The sequence below is a fragment of the Felis catus genome, chromosome C1, assembly GCF_018350175.1.
Source record: "Felis catus isolate Fca126 chromosome C1, F.catus_Fca126_mat1.0, whole genome shotgun sequence".
NCBI classification, from domain to species: Eukaryota; Metazoa; Chordata; class Mammalia; order Carnivora; family Felidae; genus Felis; species Felis catus.
Genome location: NC_058375.1, coordinates 44,195,814 through 44,220,812, shown reverse-complemented (window position 1 = coordinate 44,220,812; position 24,999 = coordinate 44,195,814). Strand labels below are relative to the sequence as shown.

General features: G+C 56.0%; 2 protein-coding genes across 8 annotated transcripts in view; one reads left to right on the top strand and one right to left on the bottom strand.

Annotated features, from left to right (window-relative positions):
• The first annotated feature begins 1,810 nt into the window (after positions 1–1,810).
• FAM151A (family with sequence similarity 151 member A) lies at positions 1,811–14,333 on the top strand. Its single transcript, XM_011284975.4, has 8 exons — positions 1,811–2,097; positions 3,077–3,223; positions 8,385–8,537; positions 9,554–9,713; positions 11,135–11,359; positions 12,090–12,229; positions 12,990–13,133; positions 13,561–14,333. Exons 1-8 carry the CDS (start codon positions 1,971–1,973, stop codon positions 14,232–14,234), a joined length of 1,770 nt encoding a protein of 589 aa, XP_011283277.1. The 5' UTR covers positions 1,811–1,970; the 3' UTR covers positions 14,235–14,333.
• The window catches only part of ACOT11 (acyl-CoA thioesterase 11), a 68,387-nt gene continuing 53,698 nt past the window's right edge, over positions 10,311–24,999 (bottom strand). For 6 of the 7 annotated variants that reach the window (XM_019837066.3, XM_045035887.1, XM_023258731.2 and 3 more), the window contains 10 exons: positions 24,655–24,811; positions 23,115–23,234; positions 21,938–22,082; positions 20,577–20,632; positions 19,474–19,540; positions 19,023–19,106; positions 18,231–18,364; positions 16,228–16,359; positions 15,406–15,532; positions 10,311–14,559 (listed from right to left, as the gene is read on the bottom strand). In XM_019837066.3, coding sequence (XP_019692625.1) covers positions 14,404–14,559; positions 15,406–15,532; positions 16,228–16,359; positions 18,231–18,364; positions 19,023–19,106; positions 19,474–19,540; positions 20,577–20,632; positions 21,938–22,082; positions 23,115–23,234; positions 24,655–24,811 — 1,178 coding nt within the window. In that variant the 3' untranslated portion in view covers positions 10,311–14,403. The remainder of the gene's footprint in view (positions 14,560–15,405; positions 15,533–16,227; positions 16,360–18,230; positions 18,365–19,022; positions 19,107–19,473; positions 19,541–20,576; positions 20,633–21,937; positions 22,083–23,114; positions 23,235–24,654; positions 24,812–24,999) is intronic. The other variant, XR_006584291.1, reaches the window with a different exon arrangement.

Genomic DNA, 24,999 nt, shown 5'->3' with positions numbered 1-24,999 from the left:
AGACAGCCCAGGTGTTAGGGATAGTTGGAACTTCCCCCAGCCATTTCTCAATACCGACTTCCAGAATCACCCTCCAAAATGCAAAGCCAAGCAAGTCTCTCCTGCTTTCCCATAGGTGAAGGTTCCCCACCCTGTGCAGGTTGGGGCCAGGCTCTTTCTCAGGGTGACCCAGGCCTCTCACCCCCCAGGCCCATCTCCCTGAGCACCCCCACTCCCACCTGGTGATCCAGTCACATTGCACTGCCCGTGTCCCCAAGCAAGGCCTCTCCCACACGATTTTGCACACTCCCCTTTGTCTGGAACATCCTCCCCTAGTTCCTGTCCCCATGATTCTCCAGGTCAGCTCAGGCCATGCCTCTTCTGAAGGCCACCTGCCCCACCCAGGAGACTGGCTTCCTCCTCTGTGCTCCGAATCCCCCCCGTGCCTCCCTGACCCATCTTGCTCCCCTTGGGGGCCCTGCCATTGGCGCTTGCCAGGTCTGACATCCTTACAGGCTTGAACCCCCCTCCTTCAGCACCAGCCCTAGAATGGCTGCTCTACATACGAGACGCTAGAGCCTCCTGACACCCCTTGGTTTCTTCTCTCCTACAATATGTCACGGGGGGGTCCGCAGAGCCTGGCACAGTGCCGCACACGGAGCGGGGCTCAGCAACCAATTGGTTATCTGTCTCGTGTGAAGTGTCATAGGGGGGTCCTTTGCAGCCTGGTGTCCATTTCAGAGCTGTTCCGCCTACCAGAAAGCCACAGCTGGATAAGGTCCCTCTTCCTCCGAGAGGCAGCCTGCAGAAACCTCAGAGCCAAGAGAGGTAGGGAAGCTCAGAGCTGACTGGCATCTTTCCCAAGAATGACGAGCAACACACAGTGTGCTGGCTGGAAAGACCCTTCTCGCTTTGTGGTTGGGCAGGAAATGATGCTCTCACCTTCATCTTTGGTCCCAAGCCCCAGGCCTCCGTGTCTGGGGTCCTCCTGGGTAGCTCCTCAGCGATGACCCATGACCCCACGAGATCTGAACCAAACTCCCTCCCGACATGCTCCGCACCACCCGGATTCCCTCCATCGTCCCACCTGGGCATCATTCATCATTCTAGATAGTCTTAACAGGCACACACACACACACGCACACACACACACGCACACGTGCGTGTGCTTCTGAATCAGTCAGTCTACCAGTGGCCCTGATAGATTTCTCTGTGAGCCTCTGTAAACCAAAGTCCCTGTGTACCTTACAGGTGATTCTTGGACTCATTTAAATTCCAGGGCCCCTGATGTAGGGACAGTCTCTAACTTACTTCCCACGCCAGGGGCCCCCAGGACACCCTCAGAGCGAGGTGGTGACTCAGCCCCTTCCCTGTGGACTCACTGCCCCAGGAGTGGCTTGTGTAACCTAGGCCAGCACGCCAAGCCTATCAGCTTCTCAGGTAGATAATCTGTCAACCACAATCTGGGATGGAAGGAAAGTTCATATGCCTCGGGCACATCTAATTTGTCCTTGTCATCAACCCTTGCCTGACCTTGGTGACTTCCTGGGGCAGGGCAGAATACGGAAAGGAACGATCCAGCTGCCACCTTTTGCACAGGGGAAGACTCCTGCTCCGATCTCCAGGAAAGCAAGGTCGAGTGGGCAGTAGCCCGACTCCCAGGCAGGAACAGAAAGGCAGGGGACGGGGGCTTGGTCCAACCTTTTCTGGTCTCTTGAAGGGCTCAAAGTTTGTGGTGGAGGTGTTAGGACTTTCTGCTGGATTCGTTAAGATCCTGGGAGGGTGTGGAAAGAGGAGGAGGGGAAGGAGGGAGGAGGAGCCTCAGGGGCGGTCTCTGCACCTAGACGTTCCTGACCTGCGGGAGCTGGAGTGTCTCCGTGGAGAAGTGGATGCCGCATGGGGCTCCTGCCTCCCCCGGGATCCTAGCTACAGGGAGCCTCCGGGGACTCTGGGCCTGAGGAGCTGGGAGGCATCCCACAGACAGGATCATCATGGCGTGTAAGAAGTGGTGCTCCAGCCGGCAGACCAAGTGGGCCCTCGTCGGCAGTGCCAGTGTGGTTCTGGTTTTCGCCTTTGGGATGGTCCTGAGCTTCGTGCTGCAGCAACGCACCCGGCCAGGTAGGGGCCTCCCTGTCGTGTCACCTGCTTGGCTTCCCCGTCGCCCACTCTGACAGCCTCCTCTCCCATCCCACGTCCCCCACTGAGACTCTGTCCCCCGCAGAAGGCCCCATCAACTTTCCCCTCCTCCTCCACCAGGCTCCCATTGCCCACCCGGCCCAGACCTCCCTCCTGGGCCCCTGAATGGGCCTTCTCGTTTGAAGATGATGTGGGCATCTCAGACTCAGAAGACAGAGCTCACTTCGTACTCCCCCCATGCCCATTTCCCCTTCCCTTCCCGCGGAAACTGGGGGGCAGCCTCCACTCCCGCTTCTGCCTTGTGTCTGTAGCCACAGCACCTGGCTTCTACCCTGTACCCCCTCTACCCTCCCTGCCCACTGGGCACCCCGGCCTCCGGGGTCCTTGACCCCTGCCTCGGCTTGCCTGCAGACGGCCTCTGTCTGCAGCCTGCTCTCTCCAGCCAGCGCTCACTCTGTAGCCCGTGAGATCTTGCTAAATACAAACCCCCTCGCTGCCCTCAGCACACAGCCAACCCCTTTGCTGCCGTTCATGGCCATTCACAACCTGATCACAGTGCCCCTTTCCAATGCTGCCCACACCACGTCCCCCGCAAGCCAGTGGTTATTCCTCTAGGTGACCACCCTCTTTCCTCGGGCCCAGCCTTTGCTTATACTGTTCTGTCAGGAACAACCCAGTCCCCCTTTCCTATCCCATTTGCACCCAACCTCAAGGCCCCCTTAAAAGTTCCCTCCTCTGTGAACGTCCTGACTGCCTAGGCTGCTTTGGGGTCTCCTTGTGCCCAGGAGCCCACACATTTCTCTCGAGCAGAGCGCTGATGGCCCCGGGACCCCCTGTCTCACTGTCAGATGGAGAGCCGGACACACCCTGGGAGCCCAGGGAGGGTCAGTGGGATGAACGGACAGGAGTCCTGGGCAGAGGCGAGAACCGATGCTAACGGACCCCTTGGGCTTCATGCCAGGCTGTGAGCAGGAAGCTGCCTGCCGCCCGGACGCAGACATGCTGGACTACCTTCAGAGCCTCGGCCAGATCAGCGAACGAGATGGCCTGCTGGTCACCTGGTACCACGCTGCCAACAGCCAGAAGGAGATGGGGGCTGCCCTAAGCAGTAAGTCTGGCTGCCAGGACTGGGGCAGGCGGGGGTGGAGGAGGTGGGGGGAGAGCAGAGGTGGGGATGAGACAGCACCACCTACGAGGCGGCATTGTGGTGAGAACCAGATGTGTGATTCCAAAGTCATCATGTCCTGCCCTCCGTCCCAGCTGCCCCCTCCACCACCTGCCAGCTGACAGCTGTCCCTGCCTAGCCTGTGGAAGCCAGAAGATATGTGAGTTTGAGGCCCAGTGCTATCAAAAAGAAGCTGTGAAAACCTGGGCAAATTGTGTAATGCCCCTGAGTCTCCAGTTCAGGCTGATTATGGCAACCAGTCAGCGGCCCTGGGGTAGCAGACAAGCGATCCGACCCCACTATAGCAGGACTTTGGCCAAGAAGAAAGCCGATGACTCCAACCAGGCAGTGCCCAATAGCAAGCAGCAGGGAGGCTTAGCATAGCTTCGGGGGGGCCGGAGAGAACCCCAGGCCCAGTTTTCTCCCGGAGGGTCCTTCCAGAGCCCCGGAGTAGGCTTCTAGGAGAAGGGTGGTGCCACAGCTGGGGTGGGGACCGAGTGGGACCCAGGGGCAAGGTTAGGCTGGTGAAATCATCTTGGACATGACTTCCATGTGGAGAGGAGGGGCCAGAGCCAAGATCTGGGAGGCAGACGGAACCAGGTTCAAGTCTTACCTTGGCCCCCTGCTGGCAGAGTGATTTGGGACAGGTGACGTCACCTGTCCGCAGTTCACTTTTTCCCTCTGCAGAGTACGGATTGGTAGAATTTCCGTCTCATTTGTCATCCGAACCAGGGCACTTCCGATAGCGAAAGAAATCATTACCGAAAATTATGCGGAGACCACATGGGGCACCTGGGTGGCACAGCCAGTTAAGCGTCTGACTCTTGATCTCAGCTCAGGTCCCGATTTCACGGTTTGTGAGTCTGAGCCCCACATCAGGCTCTGCACTCATGGCACGGAGCCGCTTGGGGTTCCGTCTCTCCTTCTCTCTGCCTCTCCCCCCACTTGTGCACACACACACACACACACACACACACTCTCTCTCTCTCAAAATAAATAATAAAAATAAGCAAGAACGAAAAAGAAAATTGTGCGGAGACAACAGAAATGCACCCGACTATCTCAGGCAAAGGGGGAGGTACGGTCACTCTAGTTCCGTGAGCTCCTCCACGTGAATAATGATTAACACTCGGTGAATGCCTAACCAAGGCTATCTCCATTAAATAATAATTCTTGTGAGTGAGGAAAAGGAGGCCCAGAGAAGTCCAGTAACCTGCCAGAGTTAACAGACTGCAAACAGGAGCGCTGGGACCAGTAGGCCGCAATCTGGGTCCAGAGCCTGCCCGCTCGGCCGGGGTGCTGTCCTGCCTGGCTGTGCTGTGTAGAGCCTTCCTGGCACGTGGGGTGGAATGGGGGGAGGCCTCGGGAGCTTCCTGTCCCCTCAGGAGACAGCCCTCCCTCCCTCCTCACTTGTCCCTTCCTCATACCCCGCCCGAACACGGCGGCCCCCCAGATTCAGCATCTCGAGGGCAAGACAAGACAGAAGGCTTTTTTGAGGAAGAAGCTGGGTCTAGGTGGCAATCCCAAGGAGGCAGGTTAGGTCCAGAATGTACTTTCTGCCGGTCTTCAGTCCAATTCACTGAGTGTGCGGCTGGGCCCTTGCTCTGGGTCGATCTCCAGGGGAAGGTTGAGAAATGAGTAAGACGTGACCTTGTCTCCAACGGGCTCACAGCGCCTTAAGGGAGGCAGCATCAGAAGGTCACCAGGGCTCAGAGATGGCTTTTGATGCACCCTGCCTCCCCGAGACTGGCACCGGCCCCCACTGGATGGGGAAGGAGACAGCTACGCATCCATTCTCATGAGCTACCCTCTTACCTGCACCCCCACCCGGTTCTGGCCTGGCTTCTCTGGGCCTCACCGAGGCCCAAGCCTTTTGGACCCCTCTCTCTGCGTCTTTTTTAAAAATTTTTTTAATGCTTATTTTTGAGAGAGAGACAGAGCGTGAGCGGGGGAGGGGCAGAGAGAGAGGAAGACACAGGATCTGAAGCAGGCTCCAGGCTCTGAGCTGTCAGCACAGAGCCCGACGCGGGGCTCACAAACCACAAGATCGTGACCTGAGCTGAAGTAGGACATTTAACCGACTGAGCCACCCAGGCGCCCCCCCCTGCCCCGCCCCCCTCTCTGCATCTTAACCAAAAGTTAAGATGAGAAAGAAATTTGTGCTCATCAAAATGAAGGCCGCCTTCATAAAGCCCTTTGCAGTGTAACAACGTGCGTGAACACCTATGTCCTATTTTCATGGCCTGGGGAGGCTCATCCCCACCTTGCCAACAGGGAGTCCCACACTCTAGAAGTAGGATCTATAACAGGATGAAATGCGATGATGTGAAATGCCCAGCTGGCTGCCAGGGACAGCCTGGCACTCACCTTCCTTCCCCTCCTGGAAATCCAGGCACCTAGATTCTAGAGAAATCTGCAAAAATCCTGACTTTGGCCAAGCTGTTTCTTTAACCTTTCTGGACCTGGGTTTATCGATCTTGACTTTTCTATCATTAATTCACTCTGTTGTTCATCATTCAACAACCATTTGTGAAGCTCTTTGTTGTTGTTTTTTGGTTTTTTGTTCTTTGTGTTTTTGGGGTTTTTTTGGTTTTTTTGTTTTGTTTTGTTTTGTTTTGTTTTGTTTTGTTTTTTTAGGCCTGATACCAACTAGGCACCAGACATTCAAGTGATGTTCAATTCAGACCTGGACCCTGCTCCCTGGTGCCTACAATCAGGAAGGTTGATGCTAAGTGAGCAATTACATGGGGCCAGGCACTCAAAAAAGTAGCACAGAAGCAGGTGACTAAGTCAGACTGGGCATGGGGTTCAGGCACGGCCTCCCTGAGGAAGTGATATTTTAAGCCAACACTAACACATGAGCAGAAGGTGGCCTAGTAAAGCTGCAGAGGAAAGAGTGTTGCCAAGGCAACAACCATGAGCAAGAGCCCAGAGATGGGAGCACACAACAAATTCGAGCCTTAGCACTACTCAAAGTGTGGTCCATGGACCAAGGGCATGGGCATGGCTAGGGAGATGGTTAGATATGCAGTACCTCAGTCCCACCCCTGATCCCACTGCTCGGAACTTGAATTTTTTTTAATATATTTTTTAAATGTTTATTTCTTTAGTCTGAGAGACAGAGAGCACACGCACAGAGGAGGGGCAGAGAGAGAATCTCAAGCAGGCTCCACGCTGTCAGTGAAGAGCCCCATGTGGGGCTCGATCTCACATACTACGGGACCATGATCTGAGCTGAAATCAAGAGTCAGATGCCTAACGGACCGAGCCACCCAGGCTCCCCCAGAACTTGAATTTTAAGAGTGCCTGCGTGATTTGTGTGCACGTTAATGTTGCAGAAGCTGGAGGGGCTGGAACCTAGAGATCAGGGAGAGGGGGACTCAAGGTGAGCTTGGAAATTTTGTCAGGGCCTAAGCCTGGCCATGCAGGACCACAAGGGCTATGGTAAGGAGTTTGGATTTGATCCTAAGGGCAACGGGTGGGGCTGTTGTTTGGTTGTTTTTTATAGGAAGTGACGTGATCAGGTACGTACATGTTTAGAACACTCACTCTAGTTGCTGTGTGTAGAGAATGCACTTCAAGGGGAGCCAGGCTAGAGGTGAGAGGTCAGGAGGTTGTGAGTGCAAACCAGGAGAAAGGGCCCCTGCTGATGCCAAGTGTCTGTTATGCTGCAGAGCTGAACGTGACCCCTCCCTCCCTCCACTGCACACCCCAAATGCCGAGTGACCCTGGCAGGGTCTTCCCGGTCTGCTTCCGTTGGGAAGGCCTTAACTCTCTCCTAGGTTGAACTCTGGAGGACAGGGTTTTAAAAATTGAAATTGAAAACTGAAAAGAACAATGCTCCGTGCTGTTAAGGGTGCAAGGAGATGGGCAAGCTTACGTACCTCAGGTGGGAATATGAATCAGAACAACTTTTCTAGATGGTGATGTGATAATACGGACTTAGTTTTTTTAATGTTGACTTATTTACTTTTTTAATTTTTTTTTAATGTTTTTATTTTTGAGACAGAGACAGAGCATGAGCAGGGGAGGGGCAGAGAGAGAGGGAGACACAGAATCCGAAGCAGGCTCCAGGCTCTGAGCTGTCAGCACAGAGCCCGACGTGGGGCTCGAACTCACGGACTGTGAGATCATGACCTGAGCTGAAGTCAGACGCTTAACTGACTGAGCCACCCAGGTGCCCCTACTTATGTACTTTCTGAGAGACAGAGAGAGAGAGAGCATGAGTAGGGGAGGGGCAGAGAGAGACAGAGAGAGAGAAAATCCCAAGCAGGCTCCTCACCAACAGCATAGAGCCCGATGCGGGGTTCAATGCCACAAACCACGAGATCATGACCTGAGCCAAAATCAAAAGTTGGATGCTTAACCAACGGAGCCACCCAGGCACCCCCATAATTTACACTTTAAAAATGACCCTTCATGGCCCTACCTCAAGTTCCACAAGTAGGGATTAGAAATAATTCAAAAGTCAGGATAAAAATAGGCATCATTTGTTAGCAAAAAATTAAAAACTACCAAAATGTCTCAGGAATAAGAGGTGGTTAACTAAATCGTGGTGAGCACCCACAACCAGAGTTTTTGTAGCCTTTTTTCTTTTTTTTTTTTTCTTTTCAACGTTTTTATTTATTTTTGGGACAGAGAGAGACAGAGGACGAACGGGGGAGGGGCAGAGAGAGAGGGAGACACAGAATCAGAAACAGGCTCCAGGCTCCGAGCCATCAGCCCAGAGCCTGACGCGGGGCTCGAACTCACGGACCGCGAGATCGTGACCTGGCTGAAGTCGGACGCTCAACCGACTGCGCCACCCAGGCGCCCCAACCATTTTTCTTTTTTAATAAGACATAGAAGATTGTGAAGATGCCGTAATACTGAAAGAAAAAGATCAAAAATTACAAGTGTAGTATGGTCTCAATTGTATAAAGACCATATGTCGGCAAAAATGGAAGAAAATACATCCGAAGGTGAACTATGATGGAAATGTGGATGAATTTTTTCTTCCTGCTTTTCTGTATTTTCCAAATGTTCTTTGATAAATGCATGATGCTTTGGTGACGGGAAAAAAAATTTTTTTTAAGGAACTGATCGAGTTGTGCCTCTTGCCCAGGCAACGCCATGGTCCTGGAGGCAGACGTCACCATAGAAGGACTCAACACGGTCAATGAGACAGGAGTCCCCGTCATGGCGCACCCCCCAGCCATCTACAGCGACAACACCCTGCAGCAGTGGCTGGAGGCCGTGCTGGCTTCTTCACAGAAGGGTGAGGACTCTCTCAGCCCCTCCCCAGCTCCCCAGCTCTCGGGTCCTCCCCTGGCTCCTTGTCTGAGCTTTCCGGCCCTAGTGGCCCAGAGAATTCCAGGTGAGGTGGGGGGTGGCAAAATGCCAAACACGTTCAGGTTGCTCCCTCCTGAATCCTCCAAATTGGGTATAGCCTGTTCAGAGCCCAACTCTGCCCTTCCCTCCCAGGTCCCTGTGCCAATTGCCATCTGAATCTAGGCATCAAGGCATCCCCCTCACACCTCCCCCCACGTCCTTCACCCCTTCACCACATGCCGTCCCAGACTCAGCCGCTCTAGTCTTCCCTCCACCGCAGCCACCAGGCACATCTGAGTGAGATTTCCAAAATGCCCATTTTGTCATGCCACTCCCCTCTTTAGCCCTGCATGGCTCCCCACTGTCCTCGGGCAAAGCGTCATCTCCTTGGCCTGGCTTTCCACACCCCTCTCCCAGTTCCCAGCCTCGCCCCTGCAGTTCTCTTCATCGCCGGCCCCCGGCTGCCTGAGCGGACAGGCCTGTGTTCACAGGGGCCCTTCATCTACCTTGATTGCCCTCCTCTACTCAAACACCCCTCCCTGCAGGCTAAGTGACTCCCCCGCACAGGCTCAGGTGGCTCAGGACCCTCCACGCCTGCCCTTTCCAAGAACCATGGTCTCTTTTCATCAGATGCTTGACAACCCCTACACCAGCCCAAGTCCAAGCCTCTGTTTCCTCCCCCTCTCCCCCAGGGGCGGGGGCAGAAGCTCATTCCCCGGAGGCGGGTCCTTCCTCTGGGTTAGCTCTGCCTGTTTGAAAGCCCTTTTTTCACCCAGCTGGAATCTGGTGCCTGGCTTCTCTCCTCCTCCCGCTCCCAGCCCCAAACACACACACACACACACACACACACACACACACACCAACCATACCTGCTCTCGCTGCTCCAGGAAGTCAAGTCTGCCGGTTCCTTCTGCCCTGAGCGCGAGAGGCCATTTCCCCAAGTTCTTGGCCCCCTCCCCACAGGCATCAAACTGGATTTCAAGAGCCTCAAGGCTGTGGGCCCCTCCCTGGCCCTCCTGCGGCGGCTCACAGAGGACGGGAGAGTCCGAAGACCCGTGTGGATCAATGCCGACATCCTGAGGGGCCCCAATGTGCCCATCTCAATCGAGGTCAATGCCACACGGTGAGTGTTCACCTCTCTGCCCCAGCTGCATCCAGCCCGCTTCCTTCAACATCTGGCACAGAAAGTGCTCGGGGCACATTTACTGAGTTTACCTCCAGACACACCCTGTCATCTGACCTCTGAGCCTTTGCACGTGCTGTTCTCTCTGCCTTTTCCCCCATTCCCTGATGAAGCTAGGCCCCGTCATGACCTCCTCCAAAAACGACCCTGACATCCCAGGCTGCTGAGAACCTTCCTCCACACTTCCCTCCTAACACAGCCCTGATTTCATTGGGCTGTCACTACCGATGACAGGGTTACAGCCCCTACTACACTGTGGACTCCTGGAGGGCAGACAGGCCCCAGTCCTTTCTGTATCCCCAGTGACCAAGGCAGGGCTTGGCCTGCTAGAAAAAAGTCTAAAAGTGCTAACTCCTTCCCCATCCCCCCTGAAATCCCGGCACCGCCACCAGCACCAGCTGCATAGTGCTCCACAGTTTATAGTGAAGGGCCACCCAAAAGAAGAGAGTGTGTCCAATTTGACCTTTACATAGCAACACCAAGTTAGGAGTATCTCCCGCCATTTTGCAGAAGAGAAAGCTGACCAGTAATCAAGACTCAATTTGTTGAATGTTTATTATGTGCCCAGCCCCTGTTTCAAAAGGCACTTGAGTTATCAAGAGAATGAGGTAGGTGCTATTATTTTCATTTTATTAACAGAAGAACAATCTCGTTGAAGTTACACGACTGGCCTAACTCTAATGATTGCAAAGCAAAGATTCAAAGCCAGGCCTTTCTGATTCTAACATCCATCTGTCCATCTGTCCAGCCAGCCAGCCAGCCAACAATCCATCCATCCAGTGTTTATTGTGATTCTCAAACTGAGATGCATTTGGAAAGCAGCAGTTGGGACAATGCAGTCAGTGGCCCCAAGATAAATATGGCTCATCTTCTTGGAGTGTCGATTTCACTCACTAGTTTAGGGAGGAGAGGGTCATGTTATTTCTCTATTAAAATTTCTATCAGGGCAAAGTTTAAATGAAATTTAAAAATAAAATCTGAAGCTTCAGAGACTTACAGCTGGCAGAATCCAAATTCCCACATCGGGGGGCCCTGGCTTGTCTCCCCGGTCCAGATGGGGATGCTTCAGAGGCCCTGCCCTCCCAAAAGGGACGCCATCTTTGAGAATCAAAGAGGTTGAGTGAGCTGCCCAAGGTTACAGAGTCAGGACCTGAACCTGGAACCTAGAACCCCTGACTCCAAAGTCCGTGCCTTATTTATAGGACCTAAATAAGTCACTTATGTTCTTCAGGACTCTGCTTCTGTCCTTATATTCTATATTCACCGGGCCTTGTCACTTCCTAGCACGGTGACGGGATCCCAGGAGATGGGGAAGGGGACAGCAAGGCTCTCAAAGACCAGTGTCTCTGATTTCTCTGCAGGTTTCTGGCCTTGGTCCAGGAGAACTATCCTGAGGCCACCCTGTCTCCAGGTTGGACCACCCTCTATGTGCCCCTGTTCCCGAACAGAACATACACCAGAGCCATGGTGGAAAAGATGCAGGGACTGGTGGGAGCACTGCCACAGAAGGTCACCTTCCCCGTGCGGGCTGTCATGGTGCGGGCTGCCTGGCCCCACTTCAGCTGGCTGCTGGGCCAATCTCAGAGGTGAAAACTCCCAGGCCCCTGCCTTAACCCCTGACCCACCAAACCCACGCCCAGGCATTGATGCCTCCAGACACTTAAACACATTTGTCTAATACCCGCTGGTGCTCACATCTTCTACTACGGCCCTGGTTTTGCTTGTATACCTCTGGTGACAGGCTGCTCACTACCATTTGGGGCAGCCAGTCCACTGGTGGATAACATCTACCTAATGAAAAGTCTTCTGCCCATGGGAGCCAGCTGTGCCCTGCACAGCCTGCACCTGCAGCTTCTGCCCAGGATGGTCCTGCAGGAATTGAGGGACCCCCCATCTGTACTCCTGCAGTCCGCTCCTAGCTGCCCAGCCCCACCTTCCTCAGCCACTTCCCACAGGAGTCTCAAGGCTGTCTCCTTCCCCCTCCACACCTAACTTCTCCCCCACGGCCCTGTATCCACCCCTTTCTGTCCTTGTCCCTTCCCTAAGACAGGACCAGAAATAGACATTCCCAGTGAGGAGGCAGGGCGGGCCATCCCCTCCGTCCTTCTCAGTCTCTGCTTTTGCTCTCCATTCGTGAAGCCCTGTGGCTCCTTCTGCCCCTGAGGAGGAGGTAGTTCTCAGGGAGGAGGGGCTGGTGGGAAGCTGGAGGCCAGATGCTCTATTCCTGCCTAGCTAGGGTCCAGTTCTGAGCACAGGAGTGGGGATGAGAACCTTGCTGGGCCCAGGCAGGTGCTGAGCTGGCTCTCTGGGCCCCAGGTACAGCCTGACGCTGTGGCAGGGCGCCTCGGACCCCGTGTCAGTGGATGATCTCCTCTATGTCCGAGACAACAGTGCCTCTCACCAAGTCTACTATGACCTCTTCGAGCCTGTCCTGTCGCAGTTCAAGCAGCTGGCCGGTAGGGAAGGGTGTGGGCGGGCAGGAAGGGGCGGGGGGCGGGGGGGGGGGGGCTGGATTCTGCACAGAGCAGCATTTGGTGGACACTGGAGCAGAGCTGGAGGGGCGAGGCATCGGAAGAGGAAAATTCTGGGTCTAACGGGGTCAAGGAATCCTTCCAAGCACCTATCGTGTGCCAGACCTTGGTATGGTATGCTAGGCAAGCCTCATATCCAGGAAGCCGTGATTCTGTTTTACGGAGAGGGAAACTGAGGTCCAGAGCAGTTAAGTAATCTACACAGTCATTTGCTTGTACATAGCACAGCTTAGATTGGAACCCAGCAAATTCCAAACCCCATGTACTTTTCCCTTACAGCATAGTTCCTCAGAGACTGCCCCCCCTCACTGTACCCACTAATCAGTGGCCCAGATGCTACCTGTTCCCTTGTCCAGACCCCTCATTCCCTTGACCCTGAACCTAGGAGAGCCTGCAGTTAAGCCATCCCAAAGGGAACCCATCGGGTTCTCAACATTCCTGCACAGGCGCCATCTAGGGGAGGGGAGGGGGAATTCCAGCTTGGGGCTCCATCAGGTTCCCACCCCAGCAACTCTGCTTGTTGGCTGTGGGACCTTGGGTAAGTCTCTTATAATCTCCAGTGGACGCCACTGGAGCAAGCAAGCCTGGCGGGTTGCTGTGAGGCTTAGAATGCGCGTAGACACAGTGCACAGAAGGCACTCCGTGAATGGTGGCCACTTCACCTTGGCAATTTGGGGTCCCACAGCGAATGCCACGCGTAAGCGAATTTACTACACGGGAGGCAGCCTGATCCCTCTTCTCCAGCCCCCCGGGGGAGACGGTCTGAGCGTGGAGTGGCTGGTTCCGGACATCCAGGGCAACGGGAGAACAGCAATGGTTAGCCTCCCAGGTAAGGTCTGCCTGTAGCCCTTGTGCTCCCAGATAAACTGTGGGGGGTTCCTGTGCTTGGGATAGGAACCTAGGGCCTCTGTTACCGTGGCAACGGGCTGGATGCCACGGTGGGGGAGTACAGGGCTATCAAGAGCACGGGACTCCTAGCCTTCAGTGCCCTTGAGCCCTGACCTATATCTGCTGCAGGAGAGGCAGGCACAGGCCCCAGGGCTCAAAGGCCAAGAGCTGAGCTAGCAGCTGATCACGTCATCCTTATGAGCCCCGGGCACATTTATAAAGCAACCCTTCCACCCAGAGCCTGGACCAATCAACAGATCTCAGCAGATGGGGCACCAGCTTCTCCTTTATCACCCCTTTCACAAGGGCCTCTGACGCCCCACCCTAACCCCAACTCCTGACACCGTTGTCTGCACTGCCTCTTCCAGACAGAGAAGGCATGATCCTGCTGAACGTTAGCCTCCAGGAGCCTGCGGCCAAGGAGCCGGTGCCCATTGTACGTGCCCCGGGAGGCCCCGCCCTGACACTGGAGTCCTGCCTGCTGCAGCTCGCTGGGCGTCCTGGACACTGGGGTGTCCATCTGCACGTAGCAGAGCCCTCAGCCCTCCGGCCAGCCCTGGCCATGCTGGCCCATCTCTCCACACTCGGCCACCTGCCTCGGCCTGTGTGGATCGGGGCCACGGTCTCCCATGGCAGTTTTGCAGTCCCTGGCCACCTGGCCGGCCAGGAGTTGCTTACGGCTGTGGCTGAGATCTTCCCCCATGTGACAGTGGCACCGGGTTGGCCCGTGGAGGCGCTGGGCAGCGGCTACAGGGAACAGCTGCTTGAAGATATGCTGGAGCTGTGCCGGGCTCTCTGGCAGCCTGTGTCCTTCCAGCTGCACGCAGGACTGCTGGGCCAGAACACGGCTGGAGTCGTGGCCAGGCTGCTGGCCGCCTCCCCCAGGGCCACTGTCACGGTGGAGCACAGCCCTTTGGGTGGCAACTACGCATCCGTGCGGGCAGCGCTGCTGGAGGCCAGGACTATGGACAAGACCCGAATCTACTACAGGCTGCCCCGGAGCTACCGTGAAGACTTGCTGGCGGACGTTGGCGGGAACTGAGCGCCCAGTGGTGCTGGGCAGGTGGACCCCCGGGTGAAGGCTTCCCCCGGGGCGGGGAGGGGGCGGGAAGGAATAAATGCCCCTGCCTTCCTCAATGCACTGCACGTGTGTCCCGTCCCTGAGGACCGGATGGAGTGGGCATGGGCAGGAGGTGGCCACCGAGGGTTGCCTAGAGGGTCTGGAGGCTGGGGGCCAGATCGCTCCGGTTGTCCAAGAGGAACTGCTCACAAGCCTTGACGGTGGTGTAGAACTCAGAAGAGAGACCAGCCACGTTGGTGGTCACATAGTTGAGAAAGCCCGGGGTAGCCTGGTTGTAGTAGGACACCTGCAGGACAGGAAGCCACACTCAGGGAGGCTGGGCGGGGGGCCGGGGGGAGCCAGGTGGGCATGAGGCGGGCAGGGAAGGCAGAAAACGCAAGCCAGCACCCCTGGGCCGCAGAAGGTGACACACTGTGACTTCCTCCAGCAGGCTTCCCTGACCTCTGTTGTGGGGACTGACAAGCAGGACACTGTCATCATGTGCCTCCTCAGGCAGATGAAGGAGGTTCCGGAGGACAGGGACTGGGTGTCCAGAGCCCAGCGTGGATAAACGGTGATACTCCAGGGTCGTAGAAACAAGTTAGAAATAAGCCCAGGGATCGTGCTGAGAAGCTCCTCAGGTTAAGGGTGTTAAGTTAGCGAACACCAGCCTAGTCCCTGCCGGGGTGAGTCTTGGGGTCCTAAGGCAGCGGTGCCTCAAGGATGGGGAGCTGCAGTACCCCCGCCCTCGCTCGCTCTCAGCCTCCTCCCCCGCATTTTCAATTAGCCCTGGCTGCCCTGCTGAGTTTTATGGGCCCTGAGAGCCGTATAAAGCCTTCCCAGACGAGAGAGGTATATAAGTAAATAAATAATGAGCTGAATTTTAGATCAGAACCCAGGCCTCTGCCCTCAGCATCCAGAGCTTTCTCCGAGACCCTGGAGTCTTGTCTCTGCACAGATCAGATCTTAATGAAGGCTTGTTTTCAGCCCCGGACACTCTTAGGCTGCCCCAAGCTAGAAGAGAGCCTGCTGGGGGGGTGGGGGGGGGAGGTGGGGCCCAGGTATGGGACTGACTGAGCCTGCAGCACTGAGCTCTGGACACGCATGTGGCTTTGGGGGCACTGTTGGGGGGAGGGGGGACACCGGGCCTCACCTTGGTCAGCTGGTCCCCCTCTCGCCAGAAGCAGAAGCCTGAGCAGAGGGTCTCCCCGCGCCTGTATGCTGGTGTCTCGGGGTGCGTGGGCAGTGTAACGGACCTCAGCGCGATGACATAGGGGTCCCTGGAGCCGACAAAGGGCAGAGAGGGGCACACAAGGAGGTGAGGGCCTGCTCTTCCCAGCTCCGGCTCCAGAGCCCCCTCCACTCAGACATTCTCACCAGAGTCTAAGGCCCATAAACTCTTAAAGGCCCGAGGCCTGGCTCTGGACCAGGCTAGAGAGAGGAGGCACCTGTGGGTCAGCAGCCCTGAATCTGCCAGGAGCCAGCCTGGCTTTACTGTACATCTTCTGGAAAAGCCCCTCCACTGCAGCCACTCGAAGGAGTCACATACTTTGGGATTTCATGCTTCATTCTTCTGTGCTTGTCTCCAGCGGAAGTGATGCCAACTATCCTGACGCAGCGGGCAGGCAGCCTTCCCACTTTTCAGCCAACATGGCGCCCTCAGGGGGTGAGGCCAAGGAGGTGGCCACATGAGCAAGGGCCTGTCCATGACCGGGGCGAGGCAGCCTCACCACCCCAGGGACACAGGCCACCCCGCCCTAGAGCACAAGCGGCCAGAGGGGAGATGTGTCCCCTCGTCCTCCACTCTACCCACAGCAAGACCACGGCAGCCCAGAAAAGCCAAGTGGTGCCTGAAGTCTGCAGCGGGCAGAAAGCAGAGCTCTGAGGCTAAGCTGACGCCCCCTCCCGGGGCGGGGGGGGGGGGGGGTGGTTAACAAGCCCCGCCCGCCTCCTACCTCAGCAGGCAGACACCCACCCGTTGTCGCACGGCTTCCGCCGAGAGGCCAGGATCACAAAGTCCTGGGGCTTGACGTCACTGCCAAGGGCAGGGCTGATGACATGGTAGATGGCATCATCCTCATCCACCTGCTGCACTAGCTCCACGCTCCTGTAGGGAGGCCCAGAGATCAGGGTTCAAGGGAGTCACACTGGCCCAGGCTTTCCCATGCCGCAGCCTTCTTGAGCAGATGTCTGGGGGACTTTACCACCTACATTGCTCAGCAGGGACCACAGGAGGGCAGAAAGGCCAGGCCAAGCTGCACATGAACACACACACACACACACACACACACGCACGCACGCACAGGAGCTCACACAGACGCGTCCACAGGCAAATGCACACGCATACAGACATGGGAACAAAGACATGCACACCTGTGAGCGTACACACATGCACAGACACACAGATACCCACCAGTGCACACACACACCACGGTGTCTGTACATGTCTGCAGGTGCACACGCCCGCACCGATGTGGGACAGTTTACTGGTTGTGAGCACCTGCCATGTGTCAGGCATTGCTCTAAGAGCTTTCCATGCACTGTGTCCTTGAATCCACAGTGGCCCATGCAGGAGGTGCTCTCAGTATCCCTACACATGAGGAGCTGACTCAGAAAATAACCTGCCCACAGCCACAAACGCACACGACCATGTCCAAACCCGCCACTCTCTGCCCTGCTCTCTCACTCACCTTCAGAGGCCGTCTCATGAACAGGATGCTATCGGTGGGGTGGGAGGAAGCAGCTAGGGGTTCCCTTTCCCCTTGGGACACTCTCCCCACCAATCCCACCAAGGGTCAAGATCTGGCCTGGCCTTCAAGGCCCACGCCAGCCTGCCTCCTCCAAGAAGTCTTCCTATCGTAGGCCCAACACCCCCAACATCCACCACCAAATCACCTCCCGGCTTTGTAGAGTGTCACTGCCAACAGGCCTGGGGTCACCTAGACCAAAGCTTTTTCTTTTTTTTTTTTTTTAAACAACAGCCTTTTTTGCACCAAAACCTTAAACAGAAAGCCTGTGTAGAAAGAGCCACAAGTAGGCCCACGCTGGTGAGTTACATGGGAGTTGAAAGGGGAAGGCAATTGGTCAAAAATCAATTTGCCAAACCTACAGACCCTCCCTATGGAGATGCTCAGGAATACAGGCTCCTCATAAGCAGCCAATTGGAGAAATGATCAAAGAACTCCCCAAAGTAAGGTGTTGGCACAACAGAAAATGACTTTAAAGGGATTTGAAAAAATACCAGTTTCAACTTTAACATTCTCATATTAAACACTGAAATTCTGGCTATTTTCCTAAGAACAGATTTCTCTTCCTTGGTTAAATTCAGGAAGAAAATATTCGCCTGAAGAATCAGTAAATTCAGGGAACAAATGTATTCACAGGAATAACATTTATATTCAGTAACTCACTACATTCAAAAATAACATATGCATGCACATATCCATAAGAAGAGCTGGCAAACTGGGTGAATTCATCAAATCGGCCATTCCTTTAGTTACCCTGAGTCTGGGAAGGGGCCCACCTGCCCCCTCAGCGTTCTACCCCCCACCCCAAGTGGTCCCTGAGCCTTCTTTGGGGACACATGACCCCACAGAACATGGTTTGAAAATCACCGATCTATCCAGAGTGCAGGTGCATGACCCACACTTCAAGTACCCATTTTAAGAAGAGGGAAACTGAGACCTAGAAAGGAAGTGACTTTGCCTGAGGTCACACAGCCAGTTGGGCCAGAAATAGGATTTAAACCCAGGCCTCCAACTCCAATTCCAGGCTCAGTCCCTTCCCTGAGGGCTCAGAACGCCCTTGACTCTGACACCCACCCAACGCATGTCTGTAATTCCTGCCCGCCCGCCCTGACGACACCCAGTAGGGGCCAAACATAATGGGGGATGGCTCAACAGAAGGACACCCCTGAAGGCCCACCTTCCCAACTGGCCTGAGAAAAGCACCCTGCCCCACTGGCACCTTGGCCCTCACCGGTAGTGCTTGTCCCACTCGGGCCTCCGAAGCAGGTCTGAGAGCAGCAGGAAGGCCTGGATTGTTTCCACCTGCACCAGCATCTCCATGTGGAAGGAGAGGAACTTGTCGTCCTCCAGGGTGTACAGGCGGACCTGCACGGGACAGAGGGCGGCCTCGTTCCTGCACCACCTCCCCAGCCTATGCCGGGGGCGGGGGGGCGGGGGTGCTGACTCTGATGCTGGAGACCGGGGCTAGAAGCTCAAGGCTGCCACTGACTTGCTGTGTGACTGTAAAAAAAGTGACTCGACCTCTCTGAACCTCAGTCCCATCCCCATGAAAATGGGCTGTTGAGAGAATTCAGGACAGGTAGACAGGAGGGTATCCTACGAAACAATGACTGAGGCAACAATGGAGTAGATCCTTAGAGTCAGGCGCCTACTGAACCCCCTAATGTCACAGGTGGGGAAGTGACTCTCCCCAGGGCATGGGCAAAGCTCATGTTTTCCCTCAACCCATGCTTGTCCGCTGTCCCCATCCCTACAGGGAAGAAGGAGCAGAGAGAGGGAGGAAGCGGCAGGGCAGAGAGCAGCAGAGATGAGAGGTTGGGGGCAAGACGGTAGGCAGGCAGCAGAGGAAGATTTGTGGGTTCTCCACTCCAGGTCCTGTGGGAGCAGCGGTGTTTCTATAACTGGGTTGGTTTCACGGTCTCCTCCACATCCTTTTAAGAAATCCCCTTATGACATGAGTGCTTTGAGGGAATTTCTATTGCTTGCGATCAGTCGCCTCTGCTGGGTGGGTGGGGTCGGCTACCTGGTTGATCTCCGAGGACAGCACCCAGTTGTCCTTGGTCACGAGCATCTTCAGGGAGGAGACGTTGTTGTAGCTCAGGTACACCTGGACAGAGCACATAGAGAAGCCTCACGCTCTCCCCTTGAGGGGCTCTGTGCTGAGGCTGTGCTGGACTGGGGGAAAGCACATCGAACTCTGAAGGCGGGTGGGTGCCGGGCCCTGGGCTTCGGGACAGGAGGCCCAGCCTTGGGCAGACTCACTGTGTGACCGTCTTCTCAGGGCCTCGGCTCCCTCAGCCAAACAGAGGGACAGGGGAAAGCCCTTTGCTAACCGTACCAGTCCTGAGGCACGACATAATATCCTGTCCCCTTCTGGACCACTTCCAAACCCACTCTGACGAGAAGGGAGAGTCAGGGTCCCCCCGCCCCCACCCTGGGCCTGAGAACTGTCCAATCAGAGCAGGAAGTCTTACCTGGTTGCTAGGGTCCCAGGGGACAGAGATGGGCATTTCTGTCTGTTTACAGGACACAATGTACTTCCTGGGAGAGGGGAAAAGACAACCATGGTCCCTTGGGAGCCCATGTCTTCCAGAAGACTTCACTCCCTGTGCTCAGCCCAGCAGGCTGGGAGGGACTCCTATCTGGCCAGGCAGACTAGTGAGCGGGGCAACAGAAAAGAACAGCTGGGACCATCCAGACTTGGTCACAAGTGGAGCTGGACCGGGCAGCGGGGAAGGGCGCCGGGTGCAGGCTCGGTGCCCCCACCCTTACTGAGCAGTCGGCTCTGCCTAAAGCAACTTCACCCTTGCGCCTCTGTGTCCTCCTCTGTACAGGGGACTGGGAGTCACATCTGCCTTACAGGGCGCCATGAGGACACTGGTAGGTGCTCCACAGATGCACCCTTTTCCCATTAACGCAGATGGTGAACCCCAGTACATTTCCAGCACTTTCAGGTTGGTAAAGTGTTCTGACAGCAGAGTCATTCACACCTGGCTGTGCATCTTGAGCAACTGTATCTCCTCTCAGTACCTTCCTTTTTAATGTTTATTTATTTATTTTGAGAGAAAGAGAGAGAGACAGCAAGTGGGGGAGCGGCGGAGAGAGAGGGAGGGAGAGAGATTCCCAAGCTGGGTCCGCACTGTCAGTGTAGAGCACAATGCGGGGCTTGAACTCATGAACCGTGAGATCGTGACCTGAGCTGAAATCAAGAGTGAGACACTTAACTGAGCCACCCAGGTGCCCCAGAACCTTTCTTTCTTCGTCTGCCCGACAGGCATCAGAATCAAAGGAAGGAACAAAGGATTCAGAATTGGCCAGACCGGCCAGGTTCAAGTTCTCACTCTGCCCATCATTCCTATCTGTGTGCCCATGGCCACCTAACCCCTCTGTCCTCAGTGTCCTTGCCTGTACAATGGACCAGGAAGACCGAAGTGTAGTGAGGCTGCATGGATATAAAGGGCCCAGCCCAGTGCCCAGCACAGGGGCGGCACTGAAGAAATGCGAGTCGCCCAGGGCCTGGGGAACAGGAGGATGACCCTGAACCCGTGTCCCCTCCCTCCACCCAACCCACACTTGCCTGTCCAGTCGGATCTTCTTCCTGGCACTAGCCTCTCGGTACCGCCGCTCGCCATCCTGGGGAGAGACGCAGGGACGGACTACAATGCGGGCAACACAACCGGCTCGTACCCTCCTCCCCGCTCCCCTTACCCTCTGCCCCTCCACGGGCCCAAGGAGGTCCTTCCGCCCTAAAATGGAGTTCAGGTCTCACCGGGACAGCCAGAGTCAAGGCAACCTGGACAGCAAAGTGCCAAGTCTCTGAGCTCCAGCTCAGTCTGAGCTCAGAGGGTCTCAGGCTCTGAGCGACTTTGGGAACACCACCTGCCGTCGCTGGACCTCGATTTCCTCCTCTGCACCAGGGGATCCCCGAGGGCACTCACAGTGCTAGGAAGAAGCCACGTTTTACCGAGCACTTGCTGCTACCAGGCCTCTTCTAAAGCACTTCCCAGGCAAAATTTCAAATAAGCCTCACAACAGCTCTCTGAAGTTGGGACTCATGTTATCCCCATTTCACAGAGGAGGAAACTGAGACACAGAAAGGTTGGTGGCTTGCCCAAGGCGGCAGGGGTAAGAAGCGGGGCCAAGAACAGAACCCTGATGGCCTGACCCGGAGCCCACCCTCTCGCTCACTGCCTCTAATGTCCCCTCACTTGTGAGCATTAAATGGCACGGTCCCTCATGTGCCGGTTCCTCCCCTCCCCCACCCCACCACTGTCAACTGCCCAGCGCCCAGCTGCGGAGTGGGGGGTTTTTACAGCCAGTGCTCAGCCCTGTGAGGCCGGCGGGCAGGGTGGGGGGCCTTCCCAGCGAGAGGGAGTGCTCCTCCAAGGTCACCCCAGGCCTCCCGGAAGCAAGCCGGGGACTGGCCCACAGGAGGCACAAGATCGCATTTTTTAAGAGACAGCCTTTGAACCCAAGCCCCTGACTCTCGTCCCTGTGCTTCTTGCTCTCCTGTCACCTCCTCGTAATGGTCACCATTTACGGAGTGCCTACAGGGCTCAGCCAGGCACAGGGTCAGTGTCCCTCAGCTCCCCCCCAACATCCCTGTGAGGCAGGGGTGTAGATACACCCACTTTACTGGCAGGGGCCAGAAACTTGCAGAGGGCACCCAGTAGAACACGGAAGAGGAGAGTTTCAACCCACCTCTGCCCCCAAAGCCCGTGCTTTTCCAACCCTGCAGGCTCACGAATGCCTGTCAACACCTAACCATGAGCTAGGCCAAGGTGCCTGCCTTGCACAAGGGCATCTCCAGGGGCCACAAGGCACTCAGAGCTGGCTGTGCCCCAGCAGAGGGGCAGGGCTGAGCCCATCACTCCCGCACCACCCCCACTCTTGGGCAGAGAGGGAGGGGAGCTGGTGGCGGGGCAGGGTGCCACTCACCCCGGGCTGGGGCCGAATCCAGGGCAGAGTCCGAGGCTGGTCGTCCGCGTCTAGGACCACGAAGGTCATGAAGGCGCTGTTGATGTGCCGCCGTTGGGTCTCAGCACCCTGGCGGTAAGCCTCTACGCACACGCCCACCTCCATGCTGAGAGAGAGGGAGGGCTGCTTCCATGCTGGACAGACTCTCCTGAGCCCACGTCCCCTCCCCAACACACACGTGCGCATACGCACACATGCACCCACACACACGTGCACGCACACCTGTCCACGCCCCCACACCCCCTCACTTAGGAGGCTCTCTGATCCCAGAATGTGGTCATTACGCAGAGGGGGAACCGAGGCCCAGAAGAGGGCAATCACTGGGCCAAGGTCACACAGCAGTCTGGAAGAGAAGCTGGACTGGAAACGGGGCCTCGCAGCTCCTGGTTCAGGGTTTTTTCCCCTGCACAGCCACAGGATGCGTGCTGGTCAGACTGTGAACAATGACGACGACAGTAGTAATAATCCCTCCCTGAACATTCTCTCTGGCACGCCACCAGTAACGCCTCATGGAACCCTCACAGCTAGGATGTAGTTGTGGTGAGCTCCATTTTACAGACAAAAGGACTGAAGCTCAGTTACAGTGAGAAACTTGCCTCAAGTCCAGCCTTTACAGCCAGTAAGGAGCGAGCCAAACTCGAACCCCGGGAGCCTGGCATCCTCACTTTTAACAACTACACGATGATCTTCGAAATCACCAACAAAGACAGATATTTAAAGTAAGCTTTCTTGGAGGTAGCAGGATTCATTCCAAATGAAGGGCTCTGGGACCTAACTGCTGTTTTGGGGAAAAGGTAGGAATGGATTTGACAAATGAGAGAACACTGGCCCTGTGATCTGAGCATGCACAGCATGGCGGGCCCAGAGGCAGGGGCTGGGAAGAGAGACAGAGACAGAGAGCATAGGATGCGATCCCGAGACAGCAGGAGGCACAGGGCTGGGGCATCCAGAGGAGGGAACAGCAGAGCCGGAACGCGGTCATGGTGAAGGGGCCCAGCAGCCGGGCAGGGTTTAGACCTCACAGGCCTCGTCTACAAGGGGAAGCGTCCCTGGCAGCTTTGCAATTGGGCCCCTTCTTGGGTCAGGAAGAACCCTCAGCCCCCGGGGGGGGGGGGGGGGGGGCGGTCCCTCCCCTTACCTATGCTTGAAGGCGTTGTTGACGATGGCCTTGAGCACCAGGCGGTCCCCAACCTGGGAGGGGCCCCGGAAGTGGAACATCTCAATGGTCTTCAGCGTAGGGTGGGCTCGGCACAGCCGGCTGGGGGCGGGGAGACAGGACAAAAGCCCCCCGGTGCTTCAGCCACGGGCTTGGGCCAGACTCTCCCCCTGCCCCCATCCACAGACCCAGCCCAGAATCACATGCACCGCCCTCTGGCCCCCCACTCCCACCTGGCCCAGGACACTTCTGCCCAGAAGAACAGAACTAAAGTCCCCTTTCATAGCTTAGAACAGTCAGGTCTATGTGCACTCAAGCAGCTGAGCTTGAGGGGACAGAAGAAAGAACAGGGCTTGGGGCAAACCCCTTCCCCATTTTCCTTCAACCTCTATGCCCAGCACCTGCTGCTTCTACTACCTAACACCCCCCTCCCGGTTACCCAAAGCTACTTGTCACTCAAGGCCCAGCTGAAGAGCTCTCCTCCAGGAAGCCTGCCGTGACTATCTGCGCTGTGAACTTGTTCTGAGATCTTACCACACGCGTAGATAGGGCTGCCCAAAATGGCATTGCGTATGCGCTGTGTCCCACAGGGTAAACACAGGGGAGGGGCCGTTGGAGCCAGGCTCTTTAGAGGTGAGGGTTAATCCCCCTGGCTGAGGAAGACACTCCCCGCAAATACAAAGTCATGCAGGTACTAGGGCATCAGTCAGGGAAAGTCCATTATCATAACTATAAAAAAGACCCCAATATTTAGAGAAGAACAAGCCCCAGACAAGTGCAGAGATTATAGAAGAAGGAAGGAATTATTTTCACCCGTAGGGAGAAGGGAACCGTTAAGAGAGGCTTCCTGGATTTTAGCAGACCAAAAGTAGCGAAGTGGCATGGAGGCAGGTTAGAGCAGGAGCGAAGGCAGAGGCTGGGAATTCTGGGAGGGGGTGGGGAAGGGCAAATGGCTTGACATGCACCTGGGGACCTAAGATACAAGAAGACAGCAGGCAGGGCCAGGTCAAGGGGAGGCCCTAGCTCCAAGGGGCTTGGCATTTCCAATGTAGGCGGTGGGACTGCGGGGTTGTGTTTTTTTTTTAATTTTTTCTTTAATGCTTATTTATTTTCGAGAGACAGAGCACGAGCAGGGGAGGGGCAGAGAGAGAGGGAGACGCAGAATCCAAAGCAGTCTCCAGGCTCTCATCTATCAGCACAGAGCTGGATGCGGGGCTCGAACCCACAAACCATGAGATCATGACCTGAGCCGAAGTCAGTGCTTAACCGACTGAGCCACCCGGGTGACCCTGGGTTTTTTTTTTTAAGACAAGGAAGGAAAGGCCAGCTCACAGAAAACCACTCCTCTCTGGTTCTCTGGGTCTGAAAGCCCCGGGCTACCCTAACAGAACAGCCAAGCTCCTGAAGCCTTGAATGCCAATGCCAAGCTGGGGGTTCCCACCCCTCCCCGCCCAGAGGGAGCTGGCCAAGGGAAGAAGGGAGAGAAAGGAAGGGAAGCAGAGGCAGCACACTCTCCCCTCACCTGGCTGCGATGGTGGCCACGTTCTCCATCCAGGCCATGATCTGGCCCCCAAAGGTATTGCCTTGGTGATTGGCATGGGGGGGCAGCACCAGCTCCACGCTCTCCACGCGGGTCCTCTCGGCCGGCACCATGCAGCTGCAGTCTCTACTCTCCAGATCTGACCGGGAAGGACAGAGGGAGGGAGGTGGGAAGGGGAGAAGTTCCCAAGGGCAGACCCTCCCACTGGGCAAACGCAGGGGCCCCCCCCGCCACCAGCACGATCTCTGTCATCCAGATTCTTTTACTGACTCAGCACCAAGTGCACTGGCCCTGGGTGAGGAACAGGAGGACACGGGACGGGGGAGA